This window comes from Cygnus atratus, chromosome 1, assembly GCF_013377495.2.
Source record: "Cygnus atratus isolate AKBS03 ecotype Queensland, Australia chromosome 1, CAtr_DNAZoo_HiC_assembly, whole genome shotgun sequence".
In the NCBI taxonomy this organism is placed as follows: Eukaryota; Metazoa; Chordata; class Aves; order Anseriformes; family Anatidae; genus Cygnus; species Cygnus atratus.
Genome location: NC_066362.1, coordinates 75,156,155 through 75,176,333, shown reverse-complemented (window position 1 = coordinate 75,176,333; position 20,179 = coordinate 75,156,155). Strand labels below are relative to the sequence as shown.

The 20,179-nt window shown below is 37.3% G+C and overlaps 1 protein-coding gene across 1 annotated transcript in view; it reads right to left on the bottom strand.

Annotated features, from left to right (window-relative positions):
* Positions 1-5,764: 5,764 nt before the first annotated feature.
* Positions 5,765-20,179, bottom strand: part of ARFGAP3 (ADP ribosylation factor GTPase activating protein 3) — a 32,854-nt gene continuing 18,439 nt past the window's right edge. Inside the window, 8 exon segments of the mRNA XM_050712274.1 lie at positions 5,765-6,863; positions 7,482-7,603; positions 11,303-11,393; positions 12,500-12,623; positions 13,815-13,839; positions 13,842-13,951; positions 17,710-17,835; positions 18,437-18,562. Of these exon segments, the coding sequence (XP_050568231.1) occupies positions 6,846-6,863; positions 7,482-7,603; positions 11,303-11,393; positions 12,500-12,623; positions 13,815-13,839; positions 13,842-13,951; positions 17,710-17,835; positions 18,437-18,562 (742 nt within the window). The 3' untranslated portion in view covers positions 5,765-6,845.

The following is a 20,179-nucleotide window of genomic DNA, read 5'->3' as shown; positions in this document are numbered from 1 at the left end:
CAGCTGTTTGATCTCTGTCTACAAGGCATTATGCCAAAAGCCCACTGGTACCTTCGGGTCCTTGAAGTACCCTCTCCTGAGGTAGTCTATGGCAAGGATGCATGGGGCCTCCAGGCCAGTCACGATGGGGTGCTTTTGCCACCCATTCCCAGTTAGGCTCACTTCGGCCTCCAATACTGTTAAACAAGATGGGTTCTGCCCCTCAGTGGCCTGATGGTGTCAGGGTACACTGTGCACCAGTGTCCACTAGAGCCTTGTACTCCTGTGGGTCTGATGTGACAGGTCAATGAACACACATGGTCCAGTAAATCCGGTCATCTGCCTGGCTGGAGGCAGGGCCCCTCTAGTCCTGCTCACAGCATTCGTTTCTCAGTTCTTGTAAATGCAAATCAGAGGTCCCTTTATCAAGATCAGAAGTAGTAATAGTGGTGACTATTGTTTGATAGGCGCAGGCCAGATCTCAGCACAAAGCAGAGAGCTGTGAATCCCTGTCGTTACCGGGGTTGGGGCACACCTTTTTTAAACATTCTACCAGGTTTTTATAATTCCACAATTGTTCAGGGGTAAATTCCCAAACCATCAGAGGTGACAACTGTGATATGTACCTGCCTATACTCTCACACATACCTTGGCATAACCATCCAGCTTCGGGGCAGATCTCTAGGTGGTATTCTTAAACAGTTATTTAATCTTAGACAAAAACACATTCTGGAGACATAGAAATATGATCATGCAGCTTTGAAGGATATTCAAAATTCTCAACTAGCCTGGAGTAGAGGAAGACGGAGGAGTAAGGGAAGGTGAAAGAGCAGAGCAAAGTGTCCTCCCTTGTCTCCCTCCATAGACTGGCGCTCCAAAGAGAAAAGGTGAAGAGTGTAATTGTTAATAGTTTCCAAGAGATCGTTCTCAAAGTATGAAGATGACAGCAATGCTGAATACAGATGCCAGATTAGGCTCATGATTGGAAATTTTATCATATCATGAGCCAGTGTTACATTGTACAGCAAAGAAATAAAATTAAAAGCAACCTTAAACCAGGCCCCAAAGATGATAAACAGCACAACTGGGAGCATATAGCATATATAGCAAGTAAGGGGTTACAATACCTAACTTTGAGAGCCAATAAATCAACATCACAGCCAGCAGCTATTAAACAAATATAATAAGCAAATGTGTTCTCTCTGACACTCTCTAGTCAGATCTATTCTTATCCCAAGCCTTTGTGCCCTACACTGGACACCAGAAAGGACAGTTGTGGTTTAACCCAGCAGGCAGCTAAGCACCACACAGCTGCTTGCTCACTCTCCTCCAGTAGGTCTGGAGAGAGAATCAGAAAAATGAAATAATAATAATAATAATAAAAAAGCAAAACCCATGAGTTGAAATAAAGACAGTGGAACAGGGCAGAAAAGGAAAGAATAAAAATAAAAATACACAAAGTAAGCCATGCACAACACAATTGCTCCCCACCCACTGAACAATGCACAGCCACTCCCTAAGAAAGAGCAGCCTCCCTGGCCAACTCCCCCCAGTTTTATTGCTGAGCACGATGCCTGCTAGGATGTGATGTCCCTCTGGCCAGTTGGGTCACCTGTACAGGCTGTGCCCCCTGCCAGCTCCTGGTGCACCCCCAGCCTCCCCGCTGGCAGGGCAGTGTGAGGAGCTGAAAAGGCCTTGGCTCTGTGTGAGCCCTGCTCTGCAGTGGTTGAAACATCCCCGTTATCATTCTCCTTCTAAATCCAAACCATGGCATCATACCAGCTTTCAGTTTGATATCAGTTTTTCCCTGTTACTATCAGGTATTAAAATCTCACTCCTCCTCAGTGGATGTTTGGTCTGAATTAAGACTCCATCTAGAAAATTCACCTACAGCTTTGCATTTCCTGTGTTTTCTGATGTTAGCATGCATCAGAGAGAGAAAAGGGTGGCATTTATTTTTACACAGCAGCCACCTTCAGGTATTGAAAACAAGTAGCTGCAAATGTGGACTAGAAAATATATGCAATCCAGACAGTTATCAATAAAATACAGCCTAATTCACTGCCACACTGTCAAACCTACCACGAATTGGGCATCTCAAAAGCACCCTATTAATGATTCTGGATCTCCCAGCATTACTCACATTTGTAATTATATCAATCACAAATTATTACAGCACCAATTAGTTTTGAGATAAACAGGAAACATGAGTCATGATGAGCACATTTTGTACTACCAGAAAGCAACGCAGAAATTCATACCCATATAACAAGAAAATGGAAAAGGAGAGCAGGTGTCTTTTCAATGGCTGGCCACTCTACATTAAAAATCCAGCTCTAAATCAGTTTCTCAAAGGGATTACTATACAGAATTGAAAGTGCTATTTCAAGCCCAAGAACTGTGAGCTTCATGGGCTGCCTATTGACAGAATCCACTGCTCAGTCAGAGACTGTGTAGATTTCAGGAACAAGTACATCTGGATAACAAATTAAATCTTTCTTTAAGAAAACACTAGCAACCTCAATTTCCTTCCCCTTTCTTAACATTCGGTAATAGGTCCTATGTCTTTTCCTGCTGTGGTCACGTTTTATCATGTAGCTGGTCTTTACAGATAGTGAAAAAGGAGCTTCTAGCAACATTACTGTGTCAGCATCTTCCCTTTCTATGTGCACACCTTTGAGTGGAGGTAAAGTAACAGAACAACTACATGTTCACCAATATAATTTCATTCTGGTATATATAGCATTTCTGATCAAGCTGTTCCATGAGCAGGCCTCAAAGCACTGTACACCATGTTATTCTCCCTAAGGAGATAATCATTTCAGCTACAGAAACCAAGAGAATACCCCATCAACATAAATACAGATATAAATGCTGTTGTATTGACTGACTCATAAGTTGATGAACCAATTAAGAACATGACTTACAAACTTCAGACAGCAGAATCCTCTATTCTCATACTATAGGATCCTGCAGTGTAGGATATCCACGTTCCCATCACCAAACCTCCCTCCTGCTTACCCACCCCACATTGTCTGCACCTTACAGACACTCCTGTTGTATGCCTTCTCGAACCAGCCTGTCAACAACAATTATTTTCTCCACCCTTCATCAAGGAACACCATACCAATCTCCCAGCTAAGAGAAAACATCCTTGCTGTAAACATAATGGAGTTTCAGTACAAATGCTGGGGAGTAGATACCTATACTGCTAAAGATAGAGTAGCCCAGTCCAGGTGCCCACTTGTAGATACATACACAAGGACATCTAAAATGATTAATGATACAGCACTACAAAGACCTGCACCTTTTGGTGTTGCAGATTGCAAACAGGCAAGGTAAGACTTCTCAAATAGCAACAGATATAAGTAGGTAACTGTTTTGAACTTGTTAGCTACGGTACAGAAATAGCTACTTTCAACATCTCATAAGAGCTCTTAGAGCCAACCAAAGAGAACTGGAAGGTAAGACTAACCACACAAAATCCAAAGCTACAAATCTAAAGAAGTGCTGTAGAGCTTGAGTATGGAGCAGCAAGCAAAGTTGAAGGTGGAGAGAATTTCCAAGTACTGATCCTTTCCTTCTTTTCTCTCTAAAAAAGGTGGGGCTACTGAAGACTCTTAAGAGTCTCACAGAGTAGATGCAGAACTATTCTTGCATGGTTTGCAAAGAGGACACAAACAACACAAGGCTTCCTCAGGGCTATACTTCTCTATTTTCACATCTTGGTACAACAACAATGCTTACTGTGTAAAGGGAATATCTCTCAGAAATCAAAGTCTAAAATGAACCATGAGATCATATTGCTTCATGTGGGAATTGCTTACATTGCTAGGTTCCTTTTGAAGGTTTTTAAAAAAGAGACTTTATGAGCGAATTAAAAATGAAAGCGTCAAAATTGGAAGTAATGTACTCTGACCATTGTAGCTGACCTTGTAAGAAGGCAAAGGCAGTGCTGCTGTTTGTCTTTGAAGCTGTGAGCAGGTCTGTAGGACACTGGTTTGGCCATAACTGATCAAAGAGAATCCAGTCTCAGATACATGAGTTACATATGCAAAACAAGCTATTTTGTGTAGAAGTCCTCAAAAATGGAATCAGGCACATAACCTTTTTTATATGGTCTACAGCTTCAGCCTTGATTTACAATGACAAGTAGACTTTGACTCAAGAGCAGGACAGGAGCAATGTTAAAATGTATGCAGCTAAAGTAATATTTACAAACTCCTATGCTATGGAGTCACTCAGGCGACTCTTACACTACAAAATCTTTCTAAAATAAAAAGCTGAAATCAGCATGCAAGTGGCTCTGGTGTTGCCACTCCCAAAGGAGCAAATTGATGCTAAGCAGACCTGAATGACAAAATTGAGTATTTCTCATTTTGCAAAGAGAAACGAGAGAAACAGATGGTAACAAGATTCCCCTTCACTGTTTACTCATGGAAGGACAGTACACGTCTGCATCAAACAGTACAGGTCTTTGCACCGAGTTGTTGCTGGCTCTGGTGTTCTAACAACTACCTTTAAACATTTTTCTAACCCTTGCAGTTTAATATACAGAAATAAACTCTCTGAAATGTCAAGTATTAAATAATCGCCTTTCCCCTCCCCTTACATGCAGAGAGATATATTCTTTCAGGAGAAGAGGGAAGTTTAATGATTCAGACTCGCTACTGTTGTCATTCAGTTCCAGCTTTGAAAAGCAAGATGTGCAATGGTGTTAAAAGAGGATTAAGGGAAGAGCAACTGAAACAAAATGCGGCTGATTAGCAATGCCAACTTCCACTTGTGGGAAAACCAGACCCAATATATAGTTTTATCATCTGTTCTAAAATCTGCGACACTTGTAGCAGCATCACCCCCTACCCCCAATCTCAGGCTGACAAGAGGTTGGAGTCTGGGGCTGCAGTCCCGCAGAAATGAGTCTGGGGGTTCTGGTCAACAGCGCTGGCAGCCAGGAGGGCCAGCTATGTCCTGGGGTGCATCAGACATGACATTGCTAGTCAGTCAAGAGAAGTGACTGTCCTGCTCTGTTCTGCGCTGGTGAGGCCTTACCTCGAGTACTGTGTGCCGTTTGGGACACCACAGTGTAAGAAAGACACAAACTGTTAGAGAGTGTCCAAAGGAAGGCTACAAAGACAGAGAAGGGTCTAGAGGGGAAGACATGTGAGAAGCGGCTGAACACACTAGGTTTGTTCAACCCAGAGAAGACTGAGGGGAAACCTCATGGTGGCCTGCAGCTTCCTCACGACAGTGGAGGGTCAGGCTGGGTGTTAGGAAAAGGTTCTGCACCCAGACGTGCTCAGGCACTGGGACAGGCTCTCCGGGGCAGTGGTCAGAGCACCGAGCCTGCTGGGGTTCAAGAAGCATTTGGACAACACTCTCAGACATAGGGTCTGGTTTTGGGTGGTCCTGTGTGGAGCCAGGAGATTGACTCCATGACCCTTGCTGGTCTCTTCCAACTCAGGATATATTATGATTCTATGAAAAGCCACAAGAGAAAGTTACCAGAAGTGAGAGTTAGATATAAGAAGCACAAAAAAAGAAATACAGCTATACTATGTGAACTGTATTTCCACATAGTATTTCAATACAGTAGCTTGCTTTTCTATCCCAGTCTTAGTGCTTTGATTTCTAAACCGCGATAGCAATTTAATAAGAAAGCTACTTTCACTAACTGAAATTAAAGGCTAATTTTACCAGGTCATTGTATAGACAGAATACAGACGGCAGTATTTAGAAAGCTGGAGACTGGCATCTGCACATATAAATTTAATTAAAAAATCGGTTTATATCAATTGTTTTTATTAGATATCAGCAGTTTACAAATTTGAATTAAGAAATAAAGTTACAGAACAGCATTAGCTTGAGCTCATTCTTGGTTGTGAGGATTTTTCTTTAAGGTCTAACTATTTTTATACAAGATGTCATCAACAAAAATTCTAGACTGTCTAAAACACAGCCCCACTAGATTTTCTCATTCAATACTTCATAATTTATCAAAAAAAACTAAGATTGTTCTAAACATTTTAACAAGTATTTTACTAACTACTCTATATTAGGCCCTTTATATATATATTTTTTTTTTCAATTTGTACACAATACAGATTATTTTTTAAAGCACTTAAGGATTCTATATTGCATTTTTTTTTTTTTTTATAACTTTCAAAAATAGGAATAAATAGATTGTTCCCAAGACAAGATGAAATCTATTATTCAATATACCAGGTATCTTCTCTCCTTTATACTTCACATTAAGCATAACATTTTCTAGTAGGAATATTGTTTTGAAACACTAAGTCCTCATCATTTTAATGCACATCAATTTACGACTGCAAGAGCTTCTTCCTCCTGAAAAGCACAGGTTTAATTTAATTCTGTTTTGCTACAGTCCACTAAATACCATCTCAGCATATGCCTAATCTAAATTTTCTCCGCATTTCATAAGACAGTCAGAGGACAAGTTATGTCTGGCAACTAAGGATGCAACTGCACAGAGGTTTCTATTACAAAGTCTCATTTTCAAAGCACACGTTCATCCTTCTTTCTCTTCCCTGCCTCACAGCCAAAAACAGTAATAAAAGACAGATCCCAACATCTAACATTAAGGTCACTAAGAGAAATACAAGACTGTAAGAGGGAGGAAAAAAAAAAGCATATTCAATGTAACAAGTTTCTAAAAGATTTCTGCTCTGTAAAGATGAAATAGCAGTAAAGAGAGGCTGAGACAGAAAGCTCCACAACAAATATGCTGGAACAATTGAAAACATCAACAGTCTTAAGGCAACCTTCATTCAAATCAGCAGTGTGATTACTTGTGTATCCAAAACGAAATTCTTCTTTAGTGTACTTAATTGATATACAAGATGTTAAGAGCCATATCGATCCTAGAAAAGCAAAATCAAACAAAAAACAGGCATGAGTATTTTTTCCATTGAAATAAATTAGTTTACATTTGTACAATAAATAGTAGCTTAATTATTAAAGTCTTTACAAAAATTGACCATTGTTTCAAAGAACTGGAACTTACAGCTCAACTGTGGGATAATTAGCCTCACTTTCAAACATACAAGAACTCCTACTTCCCTCATATGGGAAATGCAAACTGGAGGCAAGCTTTACACTATTTAGAACAGGATGTATTAATTGTGTGCACAAATATGGATCTAAGGTATTACTGTCAATTCAGTTCAAGAACCAATACAAGAGCTAGGAACTATAACAATAAGATGAGAGCAAGTAACTTCCCATGATAGAATTTCTGTTTGGATTCTAAGAAAAAAACTTTGTAAGGAAAAAACAAAAAGACATTCTAAGAAAGGTGAGCTATCAGCTGCAGATTTACTTTTAAAAAGATAAAGATCTACTGTCTATCAAAACAGGTCTATAAAACTCAAAACCAAATTCATTCTTTTCCTGCCAGTGAATCATTAGGAAGATCTATGACACTAAATCTCTATAAAAATAATTTAACTGATGTGTAATAAATCATATTTTCTACCAACCTGTATAGATGTCATGACTCCATTAGCAAGTACAGAAAGCTTTCCAGCCACTGATTTCACTCCTTGTTTAAACTGGGCTATATCAGGAGCTGAAGGCAAGACATTTGTAATATTGTAGCTTCCTAAAGGAAGAATACACATGAAGACAAAAAGAAAACTTTCTGTAAAAAGTCTTTTTTTCCCCCATGAAGATAATCACTATAAAAACAGTAGGCCTAAATCTCACATTTCTTAAATCCATTTTGCTTTTAATTTTTTTTTTATTTGCTCATATTTCTACCTACCCTGTCATTTTCTACACTTCGTATTCCCAGCTGAGCAAATTATGTTCGGATAATAGATGATTTACCCTGCATTTTCAACCTGCTGCAATGACATTTGTCTTGTATCTTCAACAGCTGTTCTTATGTTGCAATTTAAAGATGAATGCGTTTCACTGGTAGCTAAAGTAATGAACCCTACTTGTGTGCATATGGTCATTTGCTTGCTGTACATACACATATTTTGCATTACTACATCAAAGGCTTGGAAAATTCCATAGAATTATAGTCAAGGTCATTTACATAGCAAGATTAAGACTCCAAAACAAAGCTGGCAATCCACCCTTCCTTAAAACAATGTAGGTTTTTGGCCAGTGAGTTATTACCTCTACTGCTATTATGAGAAGTACAGGCCCAAAAATAACGGATGGCAAAGGTGTTTCAAAACTAACTGCATTGTAAGTATTAACATGCTAACAATTACAATCAACCACTCATTAGTGAAAAAAATTACTGGCATGCCTGAATACTGCAAACTATTTGGAAATAAGCTAAATGCCTGATATTGTAAAGGACACAAATGGCAGTGAAAGAGTACTGCAGAACTATCATCTTGGAAATAAATGAAGTTCCTGATAGGAAGCATACCAAAGCAGAACATTTTCAAAACAGAGACTGCAATCTGTAGCCCTAATTTAGGCATGCAGTCAACTGGTAGTCATGATCAGTCAGAACACTTGTTGTAAAGTCAAGCAGAACAGTCAGAATCAGTCAGAACACTTCTTCTTGTAAATGACACAGTTATCAAACTGCACACAAGCTCATCCAACCACAGACACTGTACTCTTTTGAACTGTAACTCCTTTTGACTGCATTACTATATACTGTCTGCCTTTTTTCTTTTTTCCTCTTTTTTTTTTCCTTTTCTTTTTCCCTCCAAGGGAGACCTGCAGCTCCACTTTTCATTGCAATTTAAGGTACTTAAGTTAATAGCAGGCTGAAACAGACATTACTGTGGCTAGAGTGATTTGAGTAAACTAAATGGCTGCTTCATAGTGAAAGACGCACTGTTGTCAGTGAGCTTCCCACCCCATTCTCTAAAGCAGCTAGTAGGATGGGCACACTTGCCCATAGATTCTTTTCAAAATTATTATTCAAAGCCTCATTATTAAGGAGATATCCCTATTTCTGAATTGTAATTTTGACTTTCTTATGATCTATTCCATTTAAAAAATGCTTCAGCATTTTCGTAATTAAAGTACAAATAATAGAAATAATAATAATAATAATAATTAAAAAAAACAGATATAAGTAAGCTGAGTAAAGCTCTACTCATTTGGTTGAGAAAAGAATGTTCTCCTGTTTCTGGTTTTGTACAGTTATCTGGAAAACTTCTTGTAAATTATATAGGAAAACAACTTTTCTTGCGATTTCCTTCAAAATCAGCATCTAGAAGTTAGCTATCTGACATGCCATCTTTCATAAGTAATACATCTAAAAGAAATCCAAAGTAAAGGCTTTTTCTTGCAGTTTTCTCATTTTGGTAAATAAATCCTACAGCGTTCTGTATAAGGGCAGATATCCTGAAACTGTTCCAATGTAAAATCTCATGAAAACAACTTTAGTTTCAAAGGACATTTTATATTGGCAAGGACTCCAGAATTACAGCAGCATATTTGTTGCCAACCACTGGTCTCCTGATTATGTTCATTTTATGGAACTGATGATGGCCTTGGCATTAATTCGACACCAGACAAGCTATCATTGCAGTAAAATTTCTCAAAGAATGGTCATCATAAAAAAATACAGGGGTTGTAACAGCAAAAACATGCAGGAAAGGCAAATCCTACAGCCTGAATAGAATGTGAACTTAAAACACAAGAACTAGTAATTCCTGGTGTATTATTTCCTGGCTATCATTTCAGACAAGTAACAGCCCAGGAAATTTACTCAGAGTTTGGCCTTTGTAATATTCCTTCAAATTTACTGTTGGACTATGTAACATGGTTGCCAGTCACACTAACTTACCTTGAAACGTAGGAAAATATTTTTAATTCCTTTATATATCTCTGTATTCCACAAGCCCTAAGAGACTTTCCAGGTGGTCAGTAATGAAAAATTGTGTGCACAAATTAAGCTTTATATAAGTACTCTTATTCAGAATATGGTCAGAATTTTATCATGTGCACATAGAAAGGCACAGTCATATATATACACACGTATGTATGGCATATATATACATATATGCTACAGAAGCCTCAAATTCCACATTCTGAGTAAGGATATTTACAGCCTATTTTGAAATGACACAATATAGTTGAAATTCTAGTTGAGTTTAACCTGCTAAAAAAAATATATCTAAAACACTAACACAATTTGCCCCACGTTTAAGTTGTATTTATATTATATTATGTTTATATCCCAGTCCATTATTAACTACAGTGTAAAAACCCCACACAGACTACACAATTTGTAAGGAAAATAATTAATTCCATATAAAATAATGTATATGTAAAAAATAAAAAGGAAGTACTGCTGTCTAATATTTAGACATATAGTATTGAAAATATTATAGTTTACAAATTCAGAAAGAAACAACATTTCTTTTTTCCCCCTACACCTTTTTTTAGGCGCAGGTACGACACCATGCTGCAAATATTCTTTCAAACTAGATTAAGAAAATTGCTGCAATTTCTGCTTTGTTTCCTCCTCTCCTCGCCTTTTTTTTTTTTTTTTTTTTGAATGGTGGTGGTTTTTTTTAAATTTTAAATTGACTAAAACCCAGCTTAAATAACTGGTAACAGGAGTTATTTCTCTACTAGCAAATGTTTTTTAATCAATACTTGCTTTCAGGGGATTGAAACTGAACAGTCACATTTTTTTTTCCTCTACTTTTTTCCACAGATGCTACATATTGTTTGCTTTTCCAGCCTATTTATGTAACTACGCACAGAGTTTTTGAGTTCTTCTATAATTCTTTTTCTACATTTCTTCACCTGTTACAGAACAAAACCCAACTGATCAGCTCCATAAAACGTTCTAGTACTTCTTACCTTGTTTATTTAATGCTATTGCACTATCCAGAAAAGGTGTTAGAAAGCAAACATGAGATTTTTTTAACAGCCTAAGGCACTACCTTTCAGTCAGTCTAATTAGTACTACTTCCTAACTTGATGATCTGTACTCTCCAGTATAAGGTATTCCAACAAATCTCTTGAACTGACAAACAAGTCACAAATTTTTCCTTAATAATTTGGCAATACCAGTGTTTGAAGCAGATATCCTGATGAATGGGTATGTCATGCAACAGATTATATGGGAAGTTCAAGCCCACTAACATTTCAATAAAGATTCTCTTAGATTCAATACAATTATTGCAGCTATTTTCACACAAATGTACATACACTTATGTTCCTTACGGTAACTTATTAAGACTACCTGATAGTGAATTTAGGTGTTATCTTACAGAACTGTTATGTTACACAAACAGATACTGTGACTAGAAGCAGAGTACTGGAGTGTATCCCACAGCAGGCTAGAGTCTCTCTGTTAAATATGTACCTGCTGGTTGTTTTTTCTGATCTTCAAACAAGTCAGCTGAACTTATAGAGGAACTTCCAGAAAGTCTTTCCAGGCGGACCCTAGCTTCATACTAGAAAAGAATTGAGAAGAAAAAAGTATTGTAATGATATGTTTCGATCTTTTGAGTTTATGTCAGATAATTAACAATGAGATTATAGATTCAGTTTTAAAATACACAAATCCATCTGAAGTTGACCATTCTGAAAGCTGTTACCATTAGTTTTCATGTAACTTATGCAGCATGAGCTTGTCCTCTCAACTCATTTTTGAATGCATCGAAGGGTGTGGCATTTACCATTGCAACACTGAGAGGCCCATTCACTATTAGCTCCCCTAGAACCGGTCGTTGATGACTATGCAGAGGATAATACACAATTCAACCATTAAAAACAACAACAAAAAATGTGAAATAGTGGCTAGGCAGGGTTAGGGAAAACCACACCAGTTTAGCATCATGTTAACTTTTCTAATCACATGATGCTTTTACGTAAACTCTTTGCGAGTTCTTAGTTCTTGGAATGATGACAAAATTATTATTATTATTATTATTTACATCACTGCTTATATTGTGAATTTTTCATTGAAAATAGAATTTTTTTTAAGTGATCCCTTGCCTTCAAAATTCTAAATAATATTTATGTCTTTTTTATTTCTAGGCTGATCCAATTACATGCCATTTGCTGAACAATTTGTGCTTAATTTGTCTTACAGTAGTAATAATGTTTCCACTTACATACATAGGGGACAGCTACTTCTATCAATAGTTTGTTTGCATCAGTTTAGTTATTTAGAATGGAAGAAGTAAGCCTTCGTCCAACATCAGACTGTTTCTTTCAAAAAACAAAGACTACTCAATCATAACCTACCACCTCTATCAGAGAAGAATGATGTTGGAGGTCAGGTTCTACTAGCAGCCTTAACTAGCAGCCCCTTGAAAGGACATAGTGAACTTACTAGCAGCCTTAACTAGCAGCCCCTTGAAAGGACATAGTGAACTATCAGCTATTGCAGACTGGTACATTTCCATCAAACAAACATGCAGATGGACAAAATTCTACAAACTTACTATTTTTACAGATTTTAAGCATTTATTGGCTACTACTTTATACAATATCATGCTCTAGAGCCAAAGAATATTTTCCCATTCACAAATATTTATCATTGCTTTCTACTTACATCAGCATGATCTTGCCTTCCGAAATACATGTCTGATGAAATTGCTTTTACATTGCCAAATTTTTTTTGTGCCTCATCTGTGCTTAAAGATGGCTCATATTCAGGCTTACGACGAGATGCAGGCCTAAGAAAAAAATAACCCACATTAGCAATGTAACATTTATATCACAACAATGCAAAAAATTAAGAAAGTACTATCATCTTCGTTTTATGAAGCCTTTGTGATTTTTTTTTGAAGTTGAAATTAAATCAGTATGAACATAGGACAAAGAAATTAAGATAATTAATCTGATACAGAGCGAATAAAATTTCAGTGACAGTTTTACAAGACGATGAACATACAGTATTTGAAATTCGTTAATCCTGTATCTTTATTTTTAGAGTCCATTTAAAAAGCAAGCCAAAATTATATCAACAAGAATAGAATATTCCTACAAAACCTCAAAAAAACACCCAAAGCACAATTCATATTTAAACCTAACAGTACAAAATGTTCAGCATCCTTCGAAGTATCATTTCCTTCTACCTCAACAAACATGCATATTCAACTATTTATTTATTTATTTTTTAACAAATATGCTCAAATAAGGAAGTAATAGCACTACGGACATCAACACCAATTTTGTGCTGTATGTATTACTGGTCAAATCTTTAGAAAACAATAGACGATGCTTGTAGTAAAAATTTGTACTGAAGCGTACAGGTAAATGAAGAATACCCTTTTAAATAAGAACAGAAGCAAATAAGCCAGGGAAGTACACAGAACCCCATATTCTTGCACCCTTTCCAGCTCATTACAAAAATAAAAACACAGTTGTCACTAGAAGAAATACATTCATCTTTTATCATCACAAGTAGACCTGCTGTTTGCATGCATACTCAATATCCTAATCCTGAGAGCTGAGTACCCTCCAGTTTCATTCATTTGGTAACTGGGTTCTACTTAGTTCATCAGACAACAAACAAAGCAAGTAAAGCAAGCAAATTCTTAAAGCAGTACAAATATTTGAGGCTCTCTCCATATCTTTTATCTACTATTCCTTTTGCTGAAAAAAACTTTGGAAACTGCCTCTAGTAGATACACTGCACAGCAATAAGCAAAACAGACAGTGATTAAACGTAAGAAACTAAACAGGAAAGTCAGCTTACAAAAAAAAAAAATCAGCTAGGAAGTAAGTTTCTTGCCTGCTGATCAAAGCTATGACCAAATTCTCACTCTAGTCTGAAAAAAAATCCACTACTCTGACCAGGACTCAAATTCTATTAACATCCTTGGACTTTCTGTACAAAAATCAGTTAGCTTTTCTTGGCATACCTGCCTGAAAATCCTGTACTTTTGAAGTTAACATTGCATCAACGTCTCTACTATTATTTTCTTTCTTCCAAAAAGAATCTGAATTGTCATCCCATTTAGAGAAAGTGCTGCTTTTCAAATCTGAAGAATCATAGTACCTAAAATAAAAGAAGAAAAAAAAAATATTGAAATAGTAGGAACTCTAATCTATATTTAACCAACTGGAAAGTTCAATCTTTCTTCAGGCTGGATATGGTCACGAATATGCAGTGGACTGCCCAAAAGGTCTTGTCCCATCAAAGACAGCACGGCAAAGCTCTCATTACTTTGAAGTATTACATCTTCTTTAGTGTCAGGCAAAGCACTGGGAAAAACATTGTCAAGATAGCTGCTTGATTTAAGAGCAACCCTGAAAAAACTTCATGATAGTCCCTGTGAGCAAGGTTTTCACATTATGACAACTCTAGAAGCCAGTCTGCTCATATAGGCTTAGTGCTCTTGACATTTCACACTAAGGTATCAGCTATGAAAAAAGCCACCACAATTTTCATTTGCCATCTCCTGCCACTGTACATGTAAAGACAGAGATCTGGAATGAACTTCTGCAAAAAAAAGAGTCTCTCCCCTTCTTTCCCAACAGACAAAGGGGAGTACATTTAGTGCTTTGAGCAAAGGAGACTCACTGCAATGCAATCTTAATTTCACAATCTCACCACCCACAGAGTGGACATTACCTGCAGTAGGTTCGTGAAGGGATATTTTTTCCGCTAAGAGAGGCTTTTTACGCTCTCCACCTTTTGGATACAGGTGGAAAATCTGAAGGAACAGTCACAGATATAAGTTGATACTAAGTCACTACACAATTAAATCTTCTCCTGCTCCTGTGAGCTTAGGTTGTTTTCATTGCAACACGACGTGTAAAATAAACAAAAGGAAGGCAGAAACTCCCAGACTAAAGTGGTACAGCATCAGAAAGTAGTTCTGTCTTCCAAAGCGCTTCATTGAGCTGACAATCTCACTTATAACAGCTTAGAAATATGGCAAGGTGCTATATGCTTTCTTACAACCAGGGTCATTTCTTTTGCCTGACTGCTCAGCTTGTCCTATGTTCCTTTGGTAGCATAGTGTAGAAGCATAGTATAAAAGCCTGCGAGGAAGCCATTATGTAGCAAGGCTGTTATTCTTGCCTACCAACAAGCAACAGCAATCTTCAGGAGTTCCATATGGATGCATGATTACAAACAAGGGGTGAGATGGGGTAGGATGTGAAGCAATCTAATCTCACAATGACCATCAAAACCACAGGATGGAGAAAGGGCTAGAAGACCTGATTTGAATAAAATGGCTTATGTTCTCCATCTTTCCTTTTCAGATTTTCCTAAATTTACAAAAGACTTCTTCAGTATTCAAGGAGGGGAAAAAAAAAAAAGCAGCATGTAATAAAAAATAAAATGTTACATTGTTATATTAATAAACTTTTTTTTTTTTAAACGTAGCACACAAAAAAAAAGGAAACAGCCTCAAGTTACATCAAGGGAGGTTTAGATTGGACAATAGGAAGGATTTCTTCACAGGAAGGGTGATCAAGCATTGGAATGGGCTACCCAGGGAAGTGGCAGAATCGCCATCCCTGTGGACACGGCAGTAAGAGACATCGTTCAGTGATGGGACTTGTCAGGTGAATCTGATGGTTGCACTTGATGATCTTGAAAGTCTTTTCCAACCTAAATGATTCTGATTCTATATATTTAAACATTTAGACCTTTACAGATATGTATCAGCACTCTAACATCCTGCATGATTATTTGCTTTTTGGTATATACTAAGATGATACTAAAGTTACTTTGCCTCTATTTCAAAGTTACAGCTTGGAAGAAAAGACAATAACCACCTTATAAACCTTACCAAGTCCAACAATATGACTTTATACTTTCTTTAAAGATAATGGAAGTGTGCATCAAGTCCAATTAGATACTAACGCTGCTACAACTAGAAGAGCAAGAGTCAGGAACAGCTAGGTCAATTTATCTTCTAATTATTGATCTGAAATGCATTAAAAAAAACTCTTCCATAATTCATAACTTGTCTGCTAGTAGACTTATAAATAATTTGAGAGCAGTAGCAGTTCTCTTCAAGGTACAAATAGGGAAACACTGAGATGATACATGTTCTATTTTAGAAGTCTGCTGCTAGTTTACTTGGTATATTTGCAATTCTGTCACTAGTGACTACACAACAAAGTAATGACATAAAAGCCTCCATGTTTCTATTTGCCTATCTACAAGTAATTAGGTACAATTTTCCATGTTTCCTTGGCAGCAATCCAATAAAATGCAATTTACAAAAGCACCACCTGTTTCTATCAGTCCAGAAACAGCTGTTTCATCCCAATTAATGCCTGTAGGCACTCTTCTGACTCCTTCCCAACATCAGTATTTCATAATTTGCATTGCATTTGTGCTCTGACAGAAAAAATTTGCCAAGTTTTTGCTTAAATTTTATATTTAAAGACAAAGTCTACAAAATAAGACTGCAGACGTCTACACAATTCATCTAACATATTAAGATTTATGCTTTTGTATTTGGCATGTGTCTAGGTAATAGAATGATGCAGACAGCAGTAAATCTAGCATCAGACTGATATTTGTTTAATTTTAAACTCAACGTTGAAGACACATCAAGTGCAACAAAAGAAACAAAAAGAACAGAAGTAATTCTGTCAAAAAAATTCAGTAGATTCCCCGATATGGCCAATGAAAGCTTATATACCAACACAAACATAGTACAGTACTGGACAGTGAATAACACAAAACACATAAATAGCAAATAATTAAGACTATTTTCTCAGAAAAAGCATCTCCTTTTCCTCACATTGAATGGAAGAGATGCTATCTCTTCTAGATCTAGATGGGCTTGAGAGGTACGCCCATACAAACCTCATGAAGTTCGATGAGGACAAGTGCAAGGACCTGCACCTGGGTCAGGGCAATCCCAAACATGAATATAGACTGGATGATGAGTGGATAGAGAGCAGCCCTACAGAGGAGGGCTCAGGGGTATTGGTAGATGAAAAACTGAATGAGCCAGCAATGTGAGCTTGCAGCTCTGAAAGCTAACCCTACCCTGGGCTGCATCAAAAGAAGTGTAGCTATCACATCGAGGGAGGTGATTCTCTCACTTTCCTCTGCTCTCAGACCCCATCTAGAAGTACTGTAATCAGCTCTGGGGTCCCCAACATAAGAAAGACATAGACCTGTTAGAGAGGGTCCAGAGGAAGGCCACAACTATCATCAGAGGGACTGCTGCACCTCTCCTATGAAGACAGGCTGAGAAAGTTGGGGTTATTTAGGCTAGAGACCTTATAGCAGCCTTCCAGTATTTAAAGTGGGCCAACAGGAAAGATGTGGAGGGACTCTTTATCAGGCAGTGTTCTGACAGGACAAGAGGTAATGGCTTTAAACTAAAGGAGAGTAGATTTAGATTAGACATTGAGAAGAAATTCTTCACTCAGAAGGTGGTGAAGCACTGGAGCAGGTTGCCCAGAGAAGCTGTGGATGCCCCATCCTTGGAGGTGTTCAAGGCCAGGCTGGATGGGGCTTTGAGCAACCTGGTGTGCTGAGTGGTGCCCCTGCCCATGGCAGCGGGGTTGGAACCAGATGGTCTTTAAGGTCCCCTCCAACCCAAGCCATTTTATGATTCTGTGATTCCAAATACATTCATGTCATTGAGATAATCATAGAATAACGTCAACTATTTCACAACTTTCCTGATTCAGATGTAACCTGAAAATATAATATGTATGTAGACCTGTGGAATTGCCTTCTGTTTTTATCCTGCTTCAAATATATTGCATAGATTTGAATACATAACTTGCATATACTTCTGTCCCACACAAAACAAAAAGCTGATACATTACCTTGAACTAGGCGAAGAGAAATAAGAGTCTTCTACCTCATCAGTGTACTTTTTCTTCGGTTTTGCAATTGTTGGCGTTTCCTGTTCTATTGTCTGCATATCTGAGATGACTGAGTGAGAAATACCACTGGGGACAGGAAGAAAATTAAGTATGTAAAGAGATGACAAAGTCCACACCCTAAAAAAATAAACAAAACGAAAGGCCTAACCTAGTTTCTGAAGCCTGCTGACAATGGCAAAGCTCTTACAGTATTTTAAAAGCTTCTTTTTTTTTTTTTTTTTAAATACAAACACCTAAAAACAAGCGGAATTTTAAACAAAAGAAAAAGCCCTTGAAAGCTCAGCTATAGCTCTCTGAAATAGTGACAAGACTTCTGAATACACAGACTATTTCCAACAACAGTTAAACAGTCGTGATTTTTCAGCTTGTAGTAGATAAGCTACACTTACGTCTGTACTGTTCATTCCAGCTACCTTTTTCATAGTCAGCTAACAGAAGCAAAAAATCTACATGTATCTGCAATCTAAGTTAGCACCTGTCTGGCAGGTTAAAACTTAAATCCATCAGAAGCAGTCCTGTCCTCTTCCCTAACAAATACTAGATTCTTTGATGATTAAATTTCCATAACACTTCACGCTTCAGTATATTTTTTCAATTCCCAATCAAAATCAAGAATATCTGCATAAAACCAAAGAGCATCTTAAATAGTTTATAGAACTTCACATACCTTCTGTTGCTGCCAAATCCCATGCCAAGCCTCTCTAACTCATTTTTCTTCCTACCAGATAGATTTAACTTTTCTTCTTTTGTTTTAATATCAAGATCACTGTAGGCCAATCGTAAAGATGACACACTAGAACAAAACATATCAGTAGAAAATAAGTAGTATCTAATGTAATACTCTATTTTGTTTTCTATGTTTACTGAAAACATTCATTATTAATAGGATCACATTGTTTGTTTTTATTTGTTTTGTTTTCATTTTTCAAAATAAAACATTGTACTATTACAGTTCAAGACACGGTTTTGCATCACCATTAAGTCAACCTAAAAGTTTTGTATTTTTTTCCCCCACTGTCATAGTTGTATGTGCTACAAAATGATTATCAAAATTACCCAGTTCTGATATATTACAATACTGTGTCATCCATAACACAATACTAGTGATGTGTTCCCCTAATGCATTCCTTGGCCCTGCTACATCTCCACCCCTACTCCTAACGGTGACATTTACTAGGAGTAGACTATGCTTTCTTTTAATCGATGCTGCTCCCCTCTGTCCCAGAAAAAGTGTCTCAGAAGAGGGGAAGAGAATCTTTGCACATACAAAATCAAATATTTGATTTGACAATCTGTATTACAAAACCTTTGAAGCATTCACAACTTACTATTCTCTGCACAGCTAGCAACACATTCTGTCACCTGAAACATCCTCCTAATTTAACTATAGTAAATGCTCAGAGATGCCATACGCCTTCCTATACCTCAAACAATCTCAATTATTATTTTCCAGCAGTACCAATATAGGAGACTCAGAGATTTTTAATCCTGATTACAGAACTGTAGAAACACTGCTTAAAATTTAATTTGGTAGGTTAAAAGGGATACAAATAGTAATTTTAATGAGGAATACGGCAATATTTAATTCACAGACTGTGGCTGGCATAAAGTGCAAATTAACATTATTAGAATCAAGGTAAACAAGATTTAGATGCTGCTTGTACACCTCATGCTCTTCAGTAGATGGGAAGTACCTAAGACTGAAAACAAGACATTTCCCTTGTAACTTTCCATCCATTTTGTACAGAAGCAGGAATGAAAATAAAAAGTTTTGGACCAAGGAGTATTTTCTTCTAGCGTGTGTCCTAACCATTTGATTGCTGAGACAGGCTTCTCCTGGCTTGCTCTTCTTCTGGCCCCATCCATACTTAACTTTAAACAAGAGTACAAGATGCCCCTACCAAAGTTCACAGCCTGCTGGTTAGTGCACTCTCAGTGTGTTGCTGAACCAGTTAGGACAAGAAGGGCACAGCATTTGGTCATCTTCCTTAACACATAGGGATGTAGGTACCATCCTCCTGTAAGGAGTGGGACATTGCTCCTCCACTGAAGAGGTGTTTCAAATAGGAGAGTGATCTCAATCGTGATAATTGGATATCCTCTAATTGGTGTGTTTAGAGGGACCTAGAACTTGGGTCCAGAACCAAAAATTCATTGTCTTACGTTCAGATGCTTACAATAAAAGTCAGTCATCCACTGAATCGTTTTTGAAATAAATTTTAAAAAATCAAAAAAATATATCTCCGAACCACAGAATATGTCCAGAGAAGTTTTTAATCAATTATTACAGTTTAAGACCAACTCTTACAGAGAAAGTTGAAAATGTTTTCTAAAGTTCAGCTTAAAGCTGCTACTGAAGGAAATCTACCCAGCACTTTAAGTAAAATGATTAGCAGCCTGTTTTATGAAA